Raw genomic sequence first — 21,303 nt, 5'->3', positions numbered from 1 at the left:
GATGTTTTAAATGATACATTATTGAATAGGTATTAAAAAGATATTTATGTTGTTAAGCATTCTCCTTTTTAAAAAGTGGTTTTTTTTTTTAGTATCCCACCTCCTTTTGAATATTTATTTGTTTATTTATTTGAAAAGCAGGGAGAGAGCTCCTGCTGCAAAATTTTCCCCAAATGTTTAGAAAGCTTGAACTGAGCTAGGTTGATGTGGAAAAGTTTAGAACCCAGTCCAAATCACATACATAGTTTATAGGGACTTAAACCCCAGGTATCCTGATACGGTTTGTGAATGTTTTAACTGCCAGGTGAAGAACTTACTTGTTGAGTTTAGATGCAGTCTATCATAAATATTCATTTTTTTAAAACAACTAATTTTATTTGAGATAAAGTAGTTCATTGCCTGGGTACCATTCGAGGTGCTAGGCTCAGTTAGGTCAAAAGGCAAGAGCCACGAACATGCTGCAGACCCCCCACAGGGGTGCAGGGTGCCCAGCCACCTGAGCTCCTGCTGCTGCGTGTCAGGGTCTGCATTAGCAGGACCTGGAATTACAAGCCAGAGCTGGATTTTAATTCCGAGTGTGGAATTTTAAGCCTATTAAACAGTGGCATAGCCCTTAGGTCAACTGCCTGTCCCCAAATACTCATTTTTCTTAACTTGCTTAAATGGTAGTGTTTGTTGTTGTCATTATTTTAAATTCTGTACAGTGAAAATCACATGTTTTGGTATGTAGCTTGATTTTTGCAGTGAGTATAACTACTGTCATATTCAACATACAGAACATTCCCAGAGTTTTCTTACTGATATTTACAGTAGATTCCCTCAGAGACCTTGGCAATAAGCGAGCTGCTCTTTGTCACTGTAATTTTGCCTTTGTGAAAGTTTTTTTTCTCGTAAATGCAATCATATACTTTTAAAATTTCATTTATTATATTGTTTTTGAGATTCATTTGTGTGGTATTGTATATCAACATTTTCTTTTTATTGATGAAAACATTATATGGTATGGACACACCAGTTTGTTTATCCTGTGAGCTGTTTCCCAGCTAACCATTTTAACAGTGTTGTTTCTTTTTCAGAATCTTTCTGTTTGTCCTGAAGATGAATCAATCATCATGTCCTCCTTTGTTAACACTATGACTTCCTTAAGTGTAAAACAAGGTATTAAGTTCTTTAAATGGCAGTATATTTTCTTACTCAAGTTTGAGATTTGATTATTAGGATAAATTTAGCAGTTAAATTTTATAGCATCATTTACCTAGCTCATTTTTTTATCTCTTGTTTTATCCTGATTTTTTCCCTCTTCATCAAGGGTTTCTAAAATGGATGTCATGATGCTTACTGAAATAAAAAGAAATATAGCTTAATATTTCTGAATTTTCAAAGAAAAAAAGGTATTTTATAACTACCAAAAAGTAGGCCAAAAGGAGCACTTAGTGTTGTAGAAGCATGTATTTGGTCCAACATGCATCTGAATAGAGAATGCCATTTATAAAATGTTCAGTTTGCCTCAGGCATTTTATATGCAAATTATTCTGTTAAATCTACATAATGTTTTTATTTTTTTAAATTTTTTTTATTTTGACAATCTTTACATAGTTAATTTGGGCAAAAAGGGTCAAGGGCTACAGGAAAGTGGGTAAGACTATTATTTCCACATTGTTTCCTTCATATATCTGAGGTAGAGGGGGATATTGAGGGGAATACTGTTACTATTTGCATTTGACAGATTTGAAACTGAACATTTGAGAATAAACTTCTCAGTTACTTAACAGTTTATCCACGCTCTAACAGCTATTAAGCAAGAATAAAAATTTGTGGACCCGGCACAATAGCCTAGCAGCTAAAGTTCTCACTTTGCACAGGCCAGGATCCCATGTGGGTGCTGGTTCTAATCCCAGAGGCCCCTTTTCCCATCCAGCTCCCTGCTTGTGGCCTGGGAAAGCAGTAGAGGACGGCCCAGGGCTTTGGGACCCTGTACCCGTGTGGGAGACTCGGATGAGACTCCAGGCTCCTGGCTTCGGATCAGCAGTTCTGGCTGTTGTGGCCGCTTAGGGAGTGAACCAGAGGTTGGAAGATCATCTCTCTCTCCTTCTCTGTATATCTGACCTTCCATAAAAAAAAAGAGTAACAATTTGTGCTTGGGTCTATAGTTCTGAAAAAAATCTGTGCACTATATTTCTTTCTCCACTGCTTGAATGCACACTGCTGATAGACTGATATATTTTGGTTTTGCAGTGTTTAGATAAAAAGTATTGGAAAGTATTTTTCCAAATCTGAGTTTATTTTATTTTATTTATTGAGGTTATTTTAGTTCAGTCAGGAGCTTAGCTGATCCGAACTCAGGAGCTTCTTCCTAGTCTCTCACATGGATGCAGCGCTCCAAGGCTTTGGTCCATCATCCACTGCTTTCCCAGGCCACCAGCAGGGAGCTGAAAGGAATTGGAGCAGCCGGCACATGAATTGGCATCCGTAGGGGATCTCTGTGCATGGAAGGCAGGGCCTTTACTGACTAGGGCACTGTGCCTGGCCCAGTCCAGTCACTTAATTGTTACCACATGTAAGTCATGAAATTACTACAGATTTGCCTGGTAAAATGCCAAATTATCTTGTGGAACTTTAGTGTGTTGTCCACAGTTTTTACTCACAGGATCCTTCGAGTTCTTTTCTATTTTAAGTTGTTGTGTAAGTAAACTGAGGATCAAAAAGCTTAGGAGAAAAGTTTACACTTGTATTAACATGACTCCTTTATCATCTTCTCCAGATTTGAAAAATGGGTTGTTAACTTAGTCTCTTAACTAACATTTAAAAGAAATTAATTTATTTTCATTTTATTTGAGAGAGAGGCTTCCATCTGATAGTTCATTATGCAAATCCCTAAAACAGCCAGAATGGGCCAGGCTGAAGCAAAGAGCCAGGACTCTATCCTGGTCTGCTATATGCGTGGTAGGGACCCAAGCCCTTGGTCCATCATCTGTTGTCTCCCAGCGTACACGTTCACAAGAAACTGGATCAGAAATGGGTTAAGCAGGACTCAAGTCACATTCTCAGATACAGGATATGGGTATCCCAGTTAGCAGCTTAACCTGTGCACCAAAAGCCTGCTGTAAAAACATTTTTGTTTTTCATTTTATAATTGTAAAATAAGTACAACATAAAACTTACCATCTTTCATTCACATATTTCAAAAGGTTTCACTCATTTATTAGACACAGAAAACTCCATGTATTGATTTATTTTGACAGTGTCTTCAGAAGCTTGAGGGCAGAGCCTGGAGCTGGGAATTCCATCAGGTCTCCTGTGTAGATGGCAGGACTCTAGTTACTTGAGCCTTGACTACTGTTTTTGAGGGTCTTCATTAGTAGGAAACTGAAATCAGTAGCTGGATATGAGAGTTGAATCCAGGCACTGTGATGTGGGATAGTTATTCTAATCATTGTCTTAAACTTTAGGCCAAGTGCCCATCTTCTAAGTTACCATCTTAACTTTTTTTTTAATGTGCATTTCAATGGTGTTAGGTCTAAAAGACTAAAACTCTGGTCTTTAAATATCAACACTCCATTTTCATGTCCTGCCATCTTCTGACAGCCATCTTTCTACTTTCTGTTAGTTTGACAACTGCACACTGTGAAATCATGTAGTGTTTGTTTTGCACTGAACATAATGTCCTCAAGCTTTAACTTTGGGGTAGCCTGCTCCAGCATATCCTTCCCTTTAAGACCAAAGAAGATTGGGCCTGGCGGCGTGGCCTAGTGGCTAAAGTCTTTGCCTTGAACGCTCCAGGATCCCATATGGGCGCCGGTTCTAATCCTGGCAGCTCCACTTCCCATCCAGCTCCCTGCCTGTGGCCTGGGAAAGCAGTCAGGGATGGCCCAAAGCTTTGGGACCCTGCACCCGTGTGGGAGACCTGGAAGAAGTTCCTGGCTCCTGGCTCTGGATCGGCACAGCACCCTCCGTTGTGCTCACTTGGGGAGTGAATCATCGGACGGAGGATCTTCCTCTCTGTCTCCTCCTCTCTGTATATCTGACTTTCCAATAAATAAATAAATCTTAAAAAAAAAAAAAAGAAGACTGAATAAGATCACATTATATTTGCGTAACACAGTGTGTTTATTTAATCATCTATTAGGGAACATTTAATTGGCTTGTACCTTTGATTGTGGTTAATATGGGTGTATAAGTATGTCTTTCAGTTCTTGATTTTAATTATTTTGGACCTATTCCCAGATGTGGTATTGTCTTAGCTCTTAATTTTTAAAATGTTTTTGATTAATTAAAACATTAATTTGCTTTTAATCCTTGCTTTTCTTCCATTATTACAGTAGAAGATGGGGAAGTATTTGATTTCAGAGGAATGAGATTAGATTGGTTTAGGTTACAGGTAAGAATTTAACTTTTTTATTGTTACTATAAAATGCAAATGGTTATATGCATATTGAAAATTTTTTGTATAATAAACAATAGAAGAAACAATTTGTAGCACTTACTAAACTTCCATAAATGTTTTCAATGTAGACCTTGATAAAGCTTATATAAAATAATTGTCAAAGATTGAAAATAACCTAAAATTTAAATCCCAATCTCTCTTGATTATTTTGATTATTTACTTCTAAACTGAAAGCATAAAGTGAGAGCATTTTTTGACAAAATGTTTGTTATCTAACTTTAAATTTTTTTTAGGAAAATAGTCAATTGATAGTTTAGGATTGTGGGCCATACAGTTTCTGGCACAGCCACTCCTCTCTGGCATTGTACTGTGATAGCTGTGGGCAGTACAGGAACAAAAGGGCTTGGCTGTGCTACAAGGAATTAGACAAACCAGTGGAAATACTGAAGCTGTGTGGTTCCCTGCTCATGATATGTGAGAATGCTTAAATCGACATTTGAAATTGAGAGATTTTTTTCAGGAGTCAAGTGCATTTTTCTATGTACTGTTATTGATAATTTCAGTATTTACTCTGTAGGCACCTCTTTTATTCTTATTCTCTTTCTTTAAGAAATATCTGCTACACATGGACATAATTGTCTTCTCTTTAACTTGATATTCAGATCATAGAATTTCTTTCCCTGAAACCTATCTCTAGTCTTATTTAGGTTCTGTCACCTTTTTGGCCAACCAATCTACAGTAATTTTTCTTTTTTTTACTGTATTAGTACTTCTTCACAATGCATTATGTTATTAGACAGGGTTATAATAATTTATGGAAAATGGACTTGAAAAGCGGCTAATTTTGGTGATAAAATTTTTGAAACGTGTACTTTCTTCATAGTATGCATTTTTCATAACAAGTTGAAAACTATTTGAGCTATTTGGTTTTTAATGATTCAATAAAATCTCACTAAATCAATAAGCAGTCCTCTTTTCATCTAGTTTTCTCATAAGCTTTCTTAAACTATATTGTAACTTGTGATAACCCGCTTATGGCAATTATTTTTTACTTTTGACATTGTGACTTCAGTTCCTTTGGGGTTTGAGTGATCCATGAATTAGATTCTGTTTTCTGATCATCAGTATTTAAACTCATTGAGAAACAGTTTAAAGAAAAAGATGTTACTGATAAAATGTCATAATAAATAGCTTAAATGTTTTCACTGTTTTTTTGTTATTGGCTAACTAGTTTAAAGTCATTCATCTCTACCTAAACTACTTCTGTTTTTTGCTGTGCTTTTACAGGCATATACAAGTGTGTCTAAGGCTTCACTTAGCCTTGCAGATCACAGAGAACTTGGGAAGATGATGAATACAATAATTTTCCATACAAAAATGGTAGATTCTTTGGTGGAAATGTTGGTAGAAACATCAGATCTCTCCATATTTTGGTAGGTTGATACTTTCTTTAATTTTGGATTTGAAATTTGTAGTATCTGGACATAAGTTTATTGACAATTCCATGATAGGCTTTTAGGAATAAAGTAGAGCAGAGGTTGAATGCAGTGGCTAAGATCCCAGTCTGGGATGCCTGTGTCCCATAATGGAGCCCGAGTTCAAGTCTTGGCTCTCCTTGAAGTTCCAGCTTCTTGATAGTGCACCCTGGGAGGCAGCAGTAGTGATTCAGATGAGTGAATCCCTCCCACCTGTGTGAGACTCCTAGCTTGAGATCGTGGCAGAGACTTGGCCTAGTTCCCGCTCCTGGCAACAGATTTAAGATCCCTTTATCTATCCTTCAAGTAAAATTTTTAAGACAGGAAGAATAAAGGCAATATTGGTTGACACTTGTGATGTCAGCGTGTTATATTAGAATGCTAGTTTGGGTTCTGGTTAGTCTAGTTCTGAACTAGCTTTCTGCTAATGTGCCTGGAAAGGCTATAGAATATGGTCCAAGTACTTGGGACCTACCACCCGCTTGAGAGACCGAGAAGGAGCTCCTGGCTTCTGGTTTCTTTGTGACTCAGACCTGGCTATTGGCAGGTACTGAATGGAATGTGTATCAGCACGTGGAAAATCTCCCTGTTACCTGTCACTCTGCCTTTCAAATAAATAAAATCCTTAGCAGATTTAAAGTAAGGGGGATAATTGACTTTATTTATTCATTTTTCCTCTGGATAATTGACTTTTAGAAACATTTGTCAGCAAACAATTTTGCAAATTTGTATTTTGTGTCTAATTCTGTGGAAAAGGGAACTCTTACTGGTATGAATTTCATTTTTTATGTTTTGTTTGAGGTGAAAGTCATGTCAGATTACCTTCAGGCTTTCCTTTTCATGATAAGACTATGAGAAAAAAAAGTTGTGGATCAGGATCAGATAGGTACTTAATTGAAAAATATTAAGTTAATTATTAATATGATGATGATGTCACTCCTGCTGGTACTATACTTCACTCTCCTATTTCTGTCATGGCTTCTCTCATACTTACTGTTGTAGTTTACTTTTTTTCCTTTTCCTTCCTAACCAGAGAATCTGGTCCTAGAAGGAGGTTTATGCTTTTTGTTGAGAGTCTAACATAGTAGATGCTTAATGAATATTAATTAGTGAACTTAATTACAATCTGACAGATAATGTGGCCAGGAATTAAACTACACAGTACTGGCCCTAGGACTATGTAATGTTGCCTCTGTTTCTTGTTTCCTTTAGGTCAGTGAATTTGGCAGACCTAGATTGTCTCTATTTTTTAACATACTGGGATAAGTTGAGTAGCTAGTGAAGGTAGAAATTTCAATGTATTGAAATTATTAGCAAAAACCCCCTTGCTTTCATTATGGAAAGTAATCCATTTGATGGTGATTTGGTAATTTTTTAGGATGGCTTTAATTCAGAATAAGGCTGGACCAGGCTGGAAGCAGGAGCTTCCCCCAAATCTCTCATGTCAGTACAGGGACCCAGCACTGCTTTCCCAGGCACAATAGCCAGGAACTGGACTAAAGTAGAGCAATTGGGACTCCTACCAGCACCTCTTTGGGGTGCTGGCACTGCTGGCTGTGCTGCAATGCCAGCCCCTATCCTGTATTTAAAAATTGTAGGTACAGAGTTGGAAAGGGAAAGACAGGGATCTTCCATTCGCCAACCAACTATCCACATGACCACAATGGCCAGGGTTCTGCCAGGCAGGAGCTGGGGGCCAGGAGCTTCCTCTGGATTTGCCATGTGAATGCAGGGGCCCAAACACTTGGGCCATATTCCACTGCCTTCTCAGGTACTTAGCAGGGAGCTGGGTCAAATTTCATCTGATTCTCCCATGTAAGTGGTCAGGACCCAATACTTGGGCTGTCCTCCCAACGAATGGCCTTTCTTGGGCCATTATCAGGGAGCTAGATTGGATGTAGAGCAGCCAGGACTCAAATCAGATCTCCTATTGGGTGCGGGCATTGCAGAAAGCAGCTCTACCTGCTCTACCATGACTCTAGTCCCCGAAGATATTATAATCATTATTATCATTGGCATGTTAAGATACTTTTTAGGAATATTTCTCAAGGAAATCAAATGTTACCGCTGGTAATTTTTTATTCACTTGAATCAAATCAAATTAACTGTAGGTACTAATTCAGAAAATTATTCTGTAACTATTAGCTGTAAAAATTGTGATTCTAATTTTTTGTTTCCTTATATAGTTTTTATAGTCGAGCTTTTGAGAAGATGTTTCAACAGTGTTTGGAGTTACCTTCTCAGTCAAGATACTCAATTGCATTTCCACTACTTTGCACTCATTTTATGAGTTGCACACATGAACTATGTCCAGAAGAGGTAATTTTGAGTATGATACTATGATATATGGCATGCGAAATAAACTAAATAGATCAAGTGTTTAGTTGGCCAAATGTTCACACAGTATCTCTTATCATGCAGTACATGTATGTGCAGATTCAAAATAATGGTTGAATCAATATTTTATGTTGATATAAGATCCAGTGATGGGTCGGGCATTAATATTTATGATAAAATATTGCATACTTTTCCTATTACTATTAAAATAATTTAAAAATTGAGTTTATGGATAGTTAAGTAACTATATAGAAGTCAAAAATAAATTTCATTGAATTGTTCAGTTAAAAATGAAATGTTCTGATGTTTTTGAGAGATAGACATGTATACGCACAATTCCTAACTGAACTAATTGCTTCTTTCATCGGTACCAAATACTTAGAAAACTGTGCTCACAACCACATAAGAAAAAGCTTGATTAGAGGAATGAGTGTGAGTGATCTGTTTCTCCATGATGATTTCAGTTAATATGTTGTTTATTTTTAAAATTTCTGTGATTAATTTTTTAAAGTTACCATAAGAATTATTAAGTTAATACATGTTAATTAGCCAGATTGACCCTTTCTGCAATGGTTATGCAAATTGAAACATTTCTACAAAAATTTACAGTTATGATTTGGCAATCAAAAATAAATAAAAAGGAGTCTGGTGCAGTGACCTAGTGACTAAAGTACTCGCCTTTTGTGTACTGGAATCCCATATGGGTGCTGTTTTGTGTGCTGGTGGCCTGATTTCCCATTCAGCTCTCTGCTTGTGGCCTGAAAAAACATTGAGGACATCCCAAAACCTTGGTATCCTGTGCTCACATATGAAAACTGGAAGAGCTCCTGGCTTCCGACTTCAGATCAGCACAGCTCCGGCTGTGGCCGCTTGGGGAGTGCATCAGTGAACTGAAGACCTTCCTCTCTATTTCTCCTCTCTGTGTGTCTGATTTTCCAATAAAATTTTCCAATTAGTCTTTAATGAATAAATAAATAAATAGGACAAAATTACTAGTGTTTTAATTTTTGAAGAAGAAATAACGTTTTGTAAGTATGAGAACAAATATATATATATATATATAATTTTATTTTTATAACTTAAACATTCAATTCTTAGAACTGCAGAACTCATCAGAGCAATAGCATAGTCAGGAACTTTAAGGATTTAGTAGCTTATCTTGGAGACAGAATGCTTGTGCTTCATGGGGACCTTGAGACAGGCTCACTCTATAGGTAATTAGGAAGTGTACCACCTTTAACAGAGTTAGAGACTTTTTTAGATTTAATAGATTTTCCCAATGCAAACCTGATGTTTAAGGATATCCTATTAACTCCTTTCTTATCATTCTTCCCATTAAGTTACCCATCGAATCCTCCTAATTTGATGCTATCTTGCATTTGTTGAATCTATCCTCTGCTTTCTATTACTGTTGTCTCCTGTGTTGCCCAGCTTTGTTTTTAATGCTTTCCATTTATACATTGATCTGTTGATATCCATGGGAGATGATTCTGGAACATTCCTAAGCCCTCTTCATTGGATACCAAAATCCATGGATACTTAAGTCTTTTCAGATTTGTGAAGTTTTTACATGTAGCTTATGTATGTTCTCCTATATACTTCTTTCTATATTACATACATGTAAATGTATATTGTTATACTGTTTGGTACAGACATATGTTTTTCTGTTACCCTGAGTATTTTTAAACTTTTGCTGGTTGAATCTACAGATGCAACATCCATAGTTACTGAGAGCAAGCTGTACTATTCATTGGATCTTTCTACCTGAATTGTAATTTCGTCCCCACCAAGTGCTCTCTCTGCTTCTCTTCGTGTCCTTTTAGAGACTGTTCTCAGCACTGCAGTGGGCAGATCAGAGAGAGACTTACTTCTAGGACATGTTAACCAGTATCAGTTGTCTCTTCCCTCAGTCTCAGCATTTCTGAGCTATCAAAGGGAATCATGAACTTGAGCTTGTATTTTAAATGTGTTTTTGACTGTAAAGAATAAATTTGCCGCAATCTTAATTGAGTATATATTTTTAAGAAACAATAGTAACGTGGGAGATGTTTGTCAAACAAGATGTCTAATACTTACCAACTGGTAGTCCTAAAGTGAACCGATATTAGTCATATCTGGCTGCAGTTAATTTTTGCTTTTGCTTAAAAAAAAAAAAGATTTAGCTGTATATTTGAAAGGCAGTGTGACAAAGAATGAGAGGCTGACAGAAATCTTCCATATCATTCTTTACTCCCAGTAGGCTTGGTGATAGCTGTGGCTGGGCTGGGCCAGAGCCAAGGGAAAGGAACTATCCAGGTCTCCCAAGTGGATGGTAGCAATACAGGCATTGAGCCTCATCCACTGCCTGCCAGGTGCATTTGCAGGAATCTGGATCAGAAGAACTTTGGCAACCAGCTGCAGTACAATGCCTGTCAACCTTCCCCATTTTAAAGATAGTCTTATCTGAAAGACAGGGTAATGGGGAGGGGATCTTCTACCATTTCTAAAGGGTATTTTAAATATATATTGTGAAGTATCATGACAGGTTTAGGAACAGTTATGTTTAAGTATTTCTGTATTATATGTATCTTTTTAGCAGAATGAAGATATTGTGTAATGTTACATAATTTGGAAATTCAAGGAGCAGGTGCTTTTACACATTATGTGTTTTTAAAGTGTTAACAGCTGTATCAAACTACTTTCTTGTAACTTTTATTACTTTTTTTCTGCTTCAACAGCGACATCATATTGGAGATCGCAGTCTTTCCTTATGTAATATGTTCCTGGATGAAATGGCCAAACAAGCTCGAAATCTCATCACTGATATTTGTACAGAACAGTGTACTCTTAGTGATCAGGTAATAATTTTAAATGTTTTATATGGTTAGGAAATTTGTAAAAGCAAGAAGCTGAGAGCTATTAGGAGTTGGCATTGTGTTGTAGCCAGTGAAACTATTTTGTAGAACACTTGTATTACATATTTGAGTGCCTGGTTCAAGTCCCACCTTTGCTTCTGATACAGCTTCTGGCTGTGAGGTAGCAGATGATGGCTTGAGCACTTTGGTTTCTATAACCCATGTGGGGGATCTGAATGGAGTTTCTGGCCCGGCATTGGCTGTTGTAGGAATTTGGGGTGTGAACCAACGGATAGAGGATCCCTATCTTTCCTTCTCTCCCTCTCTCAGTTTGCTTTTCAAATAAATAAATAAAAATATTTCTTAGAAAGTTGGTGGGATTAAATAGGCAAATCAGATTTCTGTGTCCAGTGTAAATATTTTTTAAAAATATAAAGAAAAGGAAGAGTTGGCATGGTGGTATTTCAGACTCATCCTCTGTCTGCGGAGCTGGAATCCCATGTGGGCACTGGTTCATGTTGCAGCTGCTCCCTTTCAATTCAGCTCTCTGCTTGTGGCCTGAGAAAGCAGTGGAGGCCGGCACAGTGGCTATCAGCCCCTGCACCCATGTGGGAGACCCAGAAGAAGCTCCTGGCTCCTAGCTTTGGACCAGCTCAGCTCTGGCTCTTGTGACTGTTTGGGGAGTGATCTAGCAGCTGGAAGCTTTCTCTGTTTCTGTGTCTCCTGTCTCTGGAGTATCTGCCTTTCAAATAAAAATAAATCTTTGAAAAACAATGAGTTTTTCACCAGTTTCTAGTTTCTTTTCCTTTTTTTAATTTTAAATTTTTTAGCAAAGCGCACTTCCTATTTGTAAGTATTACAGAGAGTGAAAGGGAGAGTGAGAGAAAGATTGAGTGATCTCTTCTCCATTAGTTTGCTACCAGGGCCCAGGAGCCAGGAGCTCCATCCAGGCTCGCTTGGGTTATAGGAACTCTATCATTTAGGCCATTGAGTTTCCCAGACTCTTTTTTGCTGCTTTCCATATGGGAAGCTGGAATGGTAGTGGAGTAGCTGAGACACTAACCAGTGTCAATATGGGATGCCTGCTTTGCAGATACTGGCTTTACCCAGGATAACAACCTGGCTCTAATCTATTTACCTCTTGCTTTCAATTTTTTAAAAAAGATTTATTTATTTTTATTGGAAAGTCAAATGCACTGAGAGAAGGGGAGACAGTGGAAGATCTTCTGTCCAATGATTCATTCCCCAAGCGGCTACGGTATCTGGAGCTGAGCCGGTTTGAAATTAGGAGCCCGGAGCCTCTTGTGGGTCTCCCACGTGGGTGCAGGGTCCCAAGGCTTTGGGCCATCCTTACTGCCTTCCCAGGCTACAAGCAGGGAGCTTGGTTGGGAAGTGGGGCTGCTGGGATTAGAACTGGTACCCATGTGAGATCCCAACGTGTGTAAGGTGAGAATGTTAGTCACTAGGCTACGTCACTGGACTTCTGTCAATGATTGTTTTAGAGTTTTTAATTTTTATTTTTAAATTGATAAGTCAGATTTACAGAAAGAAAGAAAGAGAGAAATATCTTCCATTTGCTGTTTCATTCCCCAAGTGGCCACAGTGGCGAGAGATGAACCATTCCGAAGCCAGGAGCCAGGAGCTTCTTCTGGGCTTCCCACATAGGTGCAGGGTCCCAAGGCTTTTGGCAGTCCTTGACTATTTTCCCAGGCCATAAGCAATGAGCTTGAAAGGAAGTGGAGTAGCCAAGATATGAACCAGCGTGCATAGGGGATCCCATAACATACAAGGCAAGGAATTTGGCCACTAGGTTACCATGCCAGGCCAGAATTTCTTAAAGATGTATACTTTTTGACAAGATATAAGTAATGTTTGTGTTCTTTGAGGTCTTGTGCCCTATTGGTCTGTGTTACAGTTGCTCTTCTCTGCTCTTGCTAGTAGAAAAGTAACCTTCAGCGTATGGACAAATGAGTGACTATGTTCCATTAAAATAAAAACAGGTGAAGGGCCAAATTTTACTCATAGTAGTTGTTTGCTAATCTGTTGTTAGTAGATTCCTTAGAAAAGATTCAAAAGATTAATATTCGTTAAGTTCTTGTATGTTGCTAATAGTTTGCACCCTATATACCAGAAACATCTTAACCAAATTTTTGTGTTTTAGTTTTTGAATAAGCTATCAAAAATTTAATGGAAAACTGAATCCAAAATGTTTTTGTGCAAGAATACTTTAGAATCCATGTCTAGTTCAAATTTTGTTTAATTTACTTTTGTTTATTTGAAAGGCAGAGAGATAAAGACAGAGTGAGATGTTCCATCTGCTGGTTGTATCCCCAAATGTCCTCAACATTTGGGACTTGTCTAGGCTGAAGTCAGGAGCCCAGAAACTAAAAGCAGGTTTCTCATCTGGGTAACAAGGAGCCATCACTTGCTGCCCTTATTGGGTGTGCATTAGTGGCACACTGGAATCGGAAAGCCAAGATGGAACTTGAGTCAGACATTCCTGTGTACCAGGCAGTCTCTTAACCCCTGAACCAAATACCTGCCCCTGTTAGTTTTTCTTAAGAATTTTCTTTGAACTTTTGAAGACTAAAGCAAGTATCATTTTTACTTCCTACTCTTATTTTTTTTCTTTTTCTTTTTAAGGCTATTTTCTTTTTTTGAAAGGCAGTGAGAAAGAAAGGGACTAACAAAATGGGAGGTCTTCCATTTGCTGATTCACTCCCCAAATGGTTGCAGTGGCCTGAACTGGACCAGACCAAAAGCAGGAGCTTCCCCCTGGTCTTCCTTGTAGGTGAAGGTGCCCAAGGACATGGATCATCCATGGATTTCCCAGGCTCATTAGCAGGGAGCTGAATCAGCACCCATATGGGATTCTAGCATTGCAGGCTGCTGGCATTAAGCTACACTCTACAGCACCTGCTCCAGTGTGTTTTATAGCTGGACTTAGAGCAATTCAACATTAATGTTCTTAAAGTTCCAGATTTCCTTAGAAATTTTCATCTTATTTTAAAAAGGAACTCTTTCTACAGCCATACAGTGTAATTTTGAGTGCGTTTTTCATAATGTAACACATTCCTGTGACTTTTGTTACTGTCTGTAATGACTAAATTGCTTTCTGTGCACATCACTATCCAATAAAAGGGTCATAGGAGCCTCATTGAGTAGTTTTAAGCTTTCTAGTTGCCATGATAAAAAAGAAATGAGCAGGTTGCTAACAGGTATGATACCTACATTCCAATTCTTATTCCATGTCAGAGTGTCTGTATCCAGCTTCTGTACTCAGCTTCTGACTGAACTTCCAGCCAGTGCTGGCCTTGGAGGCCATGGGGATGGCTGAAAGAACTGAATTCCTGAAACCCGGATGGGAGACCTACATTGGATTCCCAGCTCCTGGTTTTGATCCCAGCCCAGCCCTAGCCAACACAGGCCTTTGTAGAGTGAACTAGTAGATAAGAGCCCTCTCTTTCTCACTGCCTCTAAAATAATAGACCAATGAAGCTGATCTTGTCAGTATATTTACCTTAGCATATAAAAATTTTATCATTTCGGCATATGATCATATTGCATATGACATTTTGCCTTTTTGTACTGATTATTTGAAATTTGTTATATTTTATACTTAAAATAAAACTCAATTTGGCCTAGGCACATTTCAGGTAGTGGTGTACAGGATGTGGTTACTGTATTGTGTAGTGCAGCTCTATTTAAAATGCTCTTCTCATTCATTGCTCGTTTGCCTGATATGTTACCTGTCAAACTTAATAATTTCCCACTTTGCAGTTTATGACTTTCCTGATAGCTGAAGCTTCTCTACCCTGTCGTTCATACTCTGCTGAATATTCTCATTAGACTCTGAACATGGCCTGTCTTCATGTAGTTTTATTTTCCTGAGTCATTTTTAAATTCCCTAGTTTGTCTGCTTATTATTTGAATAACCATTTAAATAAATTTTGGTATAGTTTCCTCTATAAAGAGTTTCTTAGCACAGAATTTATGTGTTTCTGTTTTCTACCCAGACTTGCTAAGCAATGTCTGCATCCCACATTTGTCCTGAGTACTAGGTATGACACATATTGTATAGTCTGTACTCAGGTAGAATTTGCTTGAACAGTTTGTATGCTATCAAAATAAGTTGCTGTAATTTTAAGATTTAATTATTTTGCTAAATTTAGTTGCTGCCTAAGCACTGTGCCAAAACCATCAGTCAAGCAGTGAACAAGAAGTCAAAAAAACAGACTGGTAAGAAGGGAGAACCTGAAAGAGAAAAACCAGGCGTTGAGAGCATGAGGAAGAACAGGCTGGTGGTGACCAAGTAAGGCATCCACTTTCACTTTGTATTTCTGTTCTGGGTACAAGTTTTTTTTCCGCTTTTGTTTTTATTGCTTCCCCTTCCCTACCTTATGGTATTAGTGCTAAGAAAGTGCTAGTAAATATTTATTCCTCATTTTCAAGGCATTTGTCCTCTTCATTATCTTTGTGAACTTGCATATTTCATCCCGAAGTATAGATATGTAATAAATGGTATTTGTGTTTATATACCAAATACTAAATACTGGAAATCTCTTTTGAAAATTTCATCGATACTCTGTAAACAGTCTAGTTTTCAGTTTACTGAAAGTCAGGTAATTGACTTTCATGTTGTAATATATTAGAACATACCCGATTCTGCAATAAAAATATTGAACCAGGTGGCATTCATGACCCTTTTTTTACTTGTTCAAGTGTTTGGAGAAGTTACAGAGTTAAGTAATATTTGAGTGTATGATTTTTTTTTTAATGTAAATTCACTTCTTTCTTGCTTTTTAAGTTGAGCAACCCATTATCATTTTGTAGAGAACTTAACCCTCTCCCATTGCAGAAAATACACTAGGAATTGGAAATGATCGTCTGAGTGCAGAATAAACTTTTCCTATTTATGTTAGGTCAGTATAATAATTACATAAAAGTAAAAACAAATAATGCTGTTTTTACAAAATTGTTCTCATATGTGAGTTAAACCTTAAAACTTTGTCAGTTTAGAAGAAGGAAGAAAAGGAGTTTCACATTTTTTCTCCAATGAGGTCTGATAGGTTTATGATGTACAATGTTTATGTTGTACTGTCTGTGATGAGATGTTGAGCATTTTATTTACTGTTTTTTTCAGCCTTGATAAACTGCACACTGCACTTTCTGAATTATGTTTTTCCATAAATTATGTACCAAACATGGTGGTATGGGAACATACCTTTACTCCACGAGAATACTTGACTTCTCATCTGGAAATCCGCTTTACTAAGTAAGAAAGAATCTAAAGTGCTTTTATTTTTGTTGGGCCAGTTAATGAACTGAATTAATTGCTAATGCCTATATGCAGTTTTCCTTTCGTGAGAAAAATCGTTAGTAAAGAGAAATGGTCAATAGAAGGGAGAGTGAACCAAGAATCAGATTGTTGTGTTCTCTGTTCCATGCCTGTTGCTAACTAGTAGCAGCAGTCTATTAATCTGTGTTTTTGCTTACTTGTATCTAAAATGAGATTGGTTAAAGTAAATCATTGTGTTTTAGGTTGTCAGTGGAAACCCAGTAGGTCATGAAATTAGTTGATTGTAGTCAGTATTTAAAGCGAAAGGGAAGAAAAGAAAGAATAAAAAAAAAAACAGAAACAGTGCTTTGCATATGATAATATAAATATTGCTTAATGAAATTTTAATGTAAATGTATGCTGAGTTTCAGTGTTAGAGACACATGGTAAATTATCTCTTGAGAAGCTAGTGTTGTAGTGTCACAGATTCAGCTGCCACCTGTAATACCAACATTCCATATGGGCACCAACATTCCTGGCTGGTCCACTTCTGATCCTGCTGCCTACTAATGGCTTAGCAGCAGAAGAGGGCCAAAATACTTGGGTCCCTGCCATCCATAAGGGAGACCCAGGTTAAGCTTTGTCCTGTGAACAGCCTGGCTTATTAATTCATGGAGAAGCCATGAATTACAGCTGCTTTTTTCCACGAACAGTCCAGCCTGTTAATTCAGGCAGAAGCCAAAGTTCGTTTTACCACGTGTTACATAGTGATCAGGATCAAGGCTAGGGGAACAGTGGTTTACCTGGGAAAGTTTTTTAAAAGATTGATTTATTGACTAAGTCAGGGTTGCAAGGAGAGAGGGAAAGGGAGATCTTCCATTTTGTGATTCAATCTCCAAATGGCCACGTTGGCTAAAGCTGGGTCAAAGTGAAGCCAGCATCAAGAACATCTTGGTTGCTCCCTATGTGGATGACAGTTGTTCGGCACTTGCAGTCTTCCTCCACCTTCCCAGGCCACTAGCAGGGAGCCAGATTGGAAATGGAACAGCAAGGATGTGAGCCAATGCCTACGTCAGCTGCAGGAAAGATTTTTTGACGCCAGAACAAATATCTTGAAATTATTAAAGATTGTTTATAGTTATTTTTTTTTCTCCTGATCATTTTAGTTCAACTTTAGGACTCAGGGACTAAATACAAGGATAGTGATTTTCATCATCATTTGACTTTGCTGTATCTGTTTATAATAATGAGATTTGTCTGTCTTTAAGGATCTATCCTTACACATACAAGTCTAAGATTTTTCTAATACTTGCAGAATTTTTAACTAAAACAGGGGTGGCCAAGATTGGGGGGGGGGGGAGTATTTACAAAAGCTTTCTTTTTCTTTGGCTTATACCATTCTTGAGATAAAAAGAGAACTGCTTTATATACTGTGAGTGATATAAACTAAATTACTGATTGCCTTGTTTTGACTCTTCTATATTTTGTTGAAGCAGCAAGTCAGGACTTGCACATCAGATCTTAAATAATACCAGTTTCAAACAGAATGGACCTGATAGGTTTACTTGAGTTTTGAACCTTAACTTTTTTTTATTATTTGAAAAATGATAGTGAAATAGCAGTAGGGTATTGAATGTGATGATTATGATTAATCTGCATAAAGGCTAAGTAATTGTGTGGTAAGAATTCACAGAATGAACTGAAGAGTCTCTTGTTCTTGCTGCAAGCAGCTTATCACATTATAGCAATGTTTAAAATTTTCCTTGTCCTTTAATTGTATTTGTTGCTGATTTTTAATGGTTTTTAATAATTTTTATTCTTATTTCATTTTAAGTAAACTTTTAAATGTTTAATCTTTTGCTGTTTCTTGGAATAGTAAGAGCAGTAGTAATTAATGGTTTTGTAGAAAATTGTTTTTAAAATTAACTTAATATTATTATTACTAGGTATCAATGGGTCAAATGGCTAATTTAAATAAACAGAAAAATTGGAAGTTTTTTCTTATTCTCTTCCTCATCCTAGATCTATTGTTGGTATGACTATGTATAATCAAGCTACACAGGAAATTGCAAAGCCATCAGAACTTCTAACAAGTGTAAGAGCATACATGACTGTACTCCAGTCAATAGAAAACTACGTGCAGATTGATATTACAAGAGTATTTAATAATGTACTTCTTCAGCAAACACAACATTTAGACAGTCATGGAGAGCCAACCATTACGAGTCTGTACACAAATTGGTAAGGAATACATTTTGAAATATGGGGTGATAGGAAATTTCTTTGTAATAAATCATTTAGAAAAATTAATCTTATAGCTAAGTGTTCATTTATATTGTGGGTCAATTTAAGATTACATGTGAGGTTGTATGCCATAATGAATTTTGAATTATATAATCTCTGCTGGTTATCAATTTACTTTTCTTCCTAGGTATTTGGAAACTTTGTTAAGACAAGTCAGCAATGGTCATATAGCTTATTTTCCTGCAATGAAAGCATTTGTGAATTTACCTACAGAAAATGAATTAACATTTAATGCAGAGGAATATTCTGACATATCAGGTGAATTAATACATGTAACTTGCTTTGGAGACTACAGTAAACTTGACTCATTTGCTAGTGTCTTGATTTTTTTGTTGTTGTTGTGATGGTTTTAATTCACTTTTATGCATAATTGCAAATTATTTCTTTGAAATCAATTTCGCATTTTGTGTTACCACTTTAGTTCAAAAGATTTTTCCCAGGATTTTTCATTTCTTTCTTTGTTTCAGTATATGGTGTCCCTTAACATGTTTCTTTCTAAAGTATAAAATGCATTACATTTCCTTTCAGAAATGAGATCATTGTCAGAATTACTAGGCCCGTATGGTATGAAGTTCCTGAGTGAAAGCCTTATGTGGCATATTTCATCACAAGTTGCTGAACTTAAGGTAAAATAGATTTTTCATGAATTCTTAAAGAACTTAGGCCTTGACCCTTTTTGCCCAAATTAACTATGTAAAGATTGACAAAATAAAAAAAAAAAAAAAAGAACTTAGGAAAGTTGAGCATGCATACAGTGTTATTTTATTTACTCTGACTTGCAAATACTGCTTTGCCAATGAAATGAAAGAATTAGTAGGAAAGCAGCTGATGTGGTGCAGTAGTTGGAGCTGCTTTGTGATGCCTGTATCCAATAATGGTGCTCCTTGGGATCCAGCCATGCCTCTGCTCCCTAGGCTATGTTCTGCCGGTGTGCATAGCAGGAGACACTGATTTGATGGCTCAAGAATGTGAGTTCGTGCTAGCCAAATGGGAGACCCAGAGGGAGTTCTTAGCTTGTGATTTTCAGTTAGGGCCAGCTTTGGCAGGTGTAGACATTTGGCAGATAAACCAGTGTGTAGATTTCTTTCTTTCTTTTTTTTTTTTTTTCCTCTTATGTCTCTGTCTTTGTTGCCCTGCTTTTCAAATAAGTAAAAATAAATTCATCATGGACTCATGGATTATACAATGGCATCATTTTTCCCAAGGGACTTTTGAGTTTCCTTTTTGTGACCCATGTGATGGTTACTCAGCGGTGCATTTTTTCATGGTGCTGTAATTTGTTGTTGATGTTGTTGTTGTTGTTATTGTTGTGGCTGTTCTAACTCATACCAGTTGTTGACCTTGTTTCATGGTTTCCCACTTATGGAAATGTATAATGATGGAGTACTGGGGTCTATCATATACAAATGTGGGAGTATATGAATATGCATCCCTGCTTCCAGATGAAAGATGGATTACCAGTTAAATTGTTGCACATGTGTAGACAATGGGATGCTGGACAGTCTGACATTGTCTGTACCAACAATGTCAGGGCACACTTAAATAAGAGACTGATAGAATTATGATTCCTTATGAATGACTACCCTATTGTAATAAAGTGGGAAAAATGATGGGGAGTGGAAATTTGCGGGGGAATCCCAGCCTATACGAAATTGTACCACATATTTCAAAATTCAAAATAAAAATTATTTAAAAATGAAAAAAATAAATAAACTTAAAACTGATCTCTTAAAACCAGCAAGTAAGCAAAGGATTTCTAAATTAATTTCTTTTTAAAAAGCTGGTAAAGCCTTTCCATGCCATTTTAGTTGAGTATTGTTTTATAGTGAACAGGTGATTTAAACAGGTAAATTGACTAGGTAATGCTTTGCAACTCCCATATTTCTTGGCTTTTTGTCAAGCCATAATCTTCTTGTATCATAGTGCTTTTCCTTGCATGACAAAATTCAAAATTCTACCCAGAGCTGTTCATTTGTATGTGTATATAATTTGTATGTGTTATTATTTTCTTAGTTATATTTTAAGTTTTAAATTATATCCTTTCATGGTCCAACATGGTGGCTTAGTGGCTAATGTCCTTGCCGTGAGTGCTTTGGGATCCCTATGGGTGCCGGTCCTAATCCTGCTGGACCCACTTTGCATCCAGCTCCCTGCTTGTGGCCTGGGAAAGCAGTTGAGGACAGCCCAAAGCCTTGGGAACTTGTACCGGTATAAGAGACCTGGAGGAAGTTCCTGGCTCCTGGCTTTGGATTGGATCAGCACTGTCAGTTGTGGTCACTTGGGGAGTGAATCATCGGACACATTTTCCTCTCTGTCTCTTCTCTCTGTATATCTGATTTTGCAATAGAAATAAATAAAATCTTTTTAAAAGTATTCTGATACACAGTGAAGATTAGGAACCATTTCTTTCTCTCTTTTCTTGTTTTCTTATTTTCTTCCTTCTTCCCAAACATGCATTTATTGATTTCGGTGAGTTACAGAAAGAAAAGAAAAGAGACAAAGGTCTCTTCCATACACTGATTCATTTTCTGGAAAGCAACAATGGCTAGGGCTGGGCCAGCATGAGGTCAGAAGTCTAGAGCTTCTTTCAGGACTCCTGCAAATACTTCAGGCCATCTTCTGCTGCATTCCCAGGCCATCAATAGGAATCTGGATTATAGGCATAACAGCTGGAACTTGAACCAGCACACA

General features: G+C 37.2%; 1 protein-coding gene across 4 annotated transcripts in view; it reads left to right on the top strand.

The window, feature by feature from the left end:
• The window catches only part of NCKAP1 (NCK associated protein 1), a 100,736-nt gene that overhangs the window by 60,146 nt on the left and 19,287 nt on the right, over positions 1–21,303 (top strand). For all 4 annotated transcript variants that reach the window (XM_040971824.1, XM_040971821.1, XM_040971825.1 and 1 more), the window contains 10 exons: positions 1,077–1,158; positions 4,320–4,378; positions 5,672–5,817; positions 8,046–8,178; positions 10,914–11,033; positions 15,203–15,342; positions 16,174–16,305; positions 18,331–18,549; positions 18,740–18,870; positions 19,141–19,238. In XM_040971824.1, coding sequence (XP_040827758.1) covers positions 1,077–1,158; positions 4,320–4,378; positions 5,672–5,817; positions 8,046–8,178; positions 10,914–11,033; positions 15,203–15,342; positions 16,174–16,305; positions 18,331–18,549; positions 18,740–18,870; positions 19,141–19,238 — 1,260 coding nt within the window. The remainder of the gene's footprint in view (positions 1–1,076; positions 1,159–4,319; positions 4,379–5,671; positions 5,818–8,045; positions 8,179–10,913; positions 11,034–15,202; positions 15,343–16,173; positions 16,306–18,330; positions 18,550–18,739; positions 18,871–19,140; positions 19,239–21,303) is intronic.

This window comes from Ochotona curzoniae, unplaced genomic scaffold (assembly GCF_017591425.1).
Source record: "Ochotona curzoniae isolate NIBS_2020 unplaced genomic scaffold, NIBS_Ocur_1.0 contig_2210, whole genome shotgun sequence".
Lineage (NCBI taxonomy): Eukaryota > Metazoa > Chordata > Mammalia > Lagomorpha > Ochotonidae > Ochotona > Ochotona curzoniae.
Note: the sequence above shows the minus strand (reverse complement) of the source record. Positions and strands in the feature narration are given on the sequence as shown.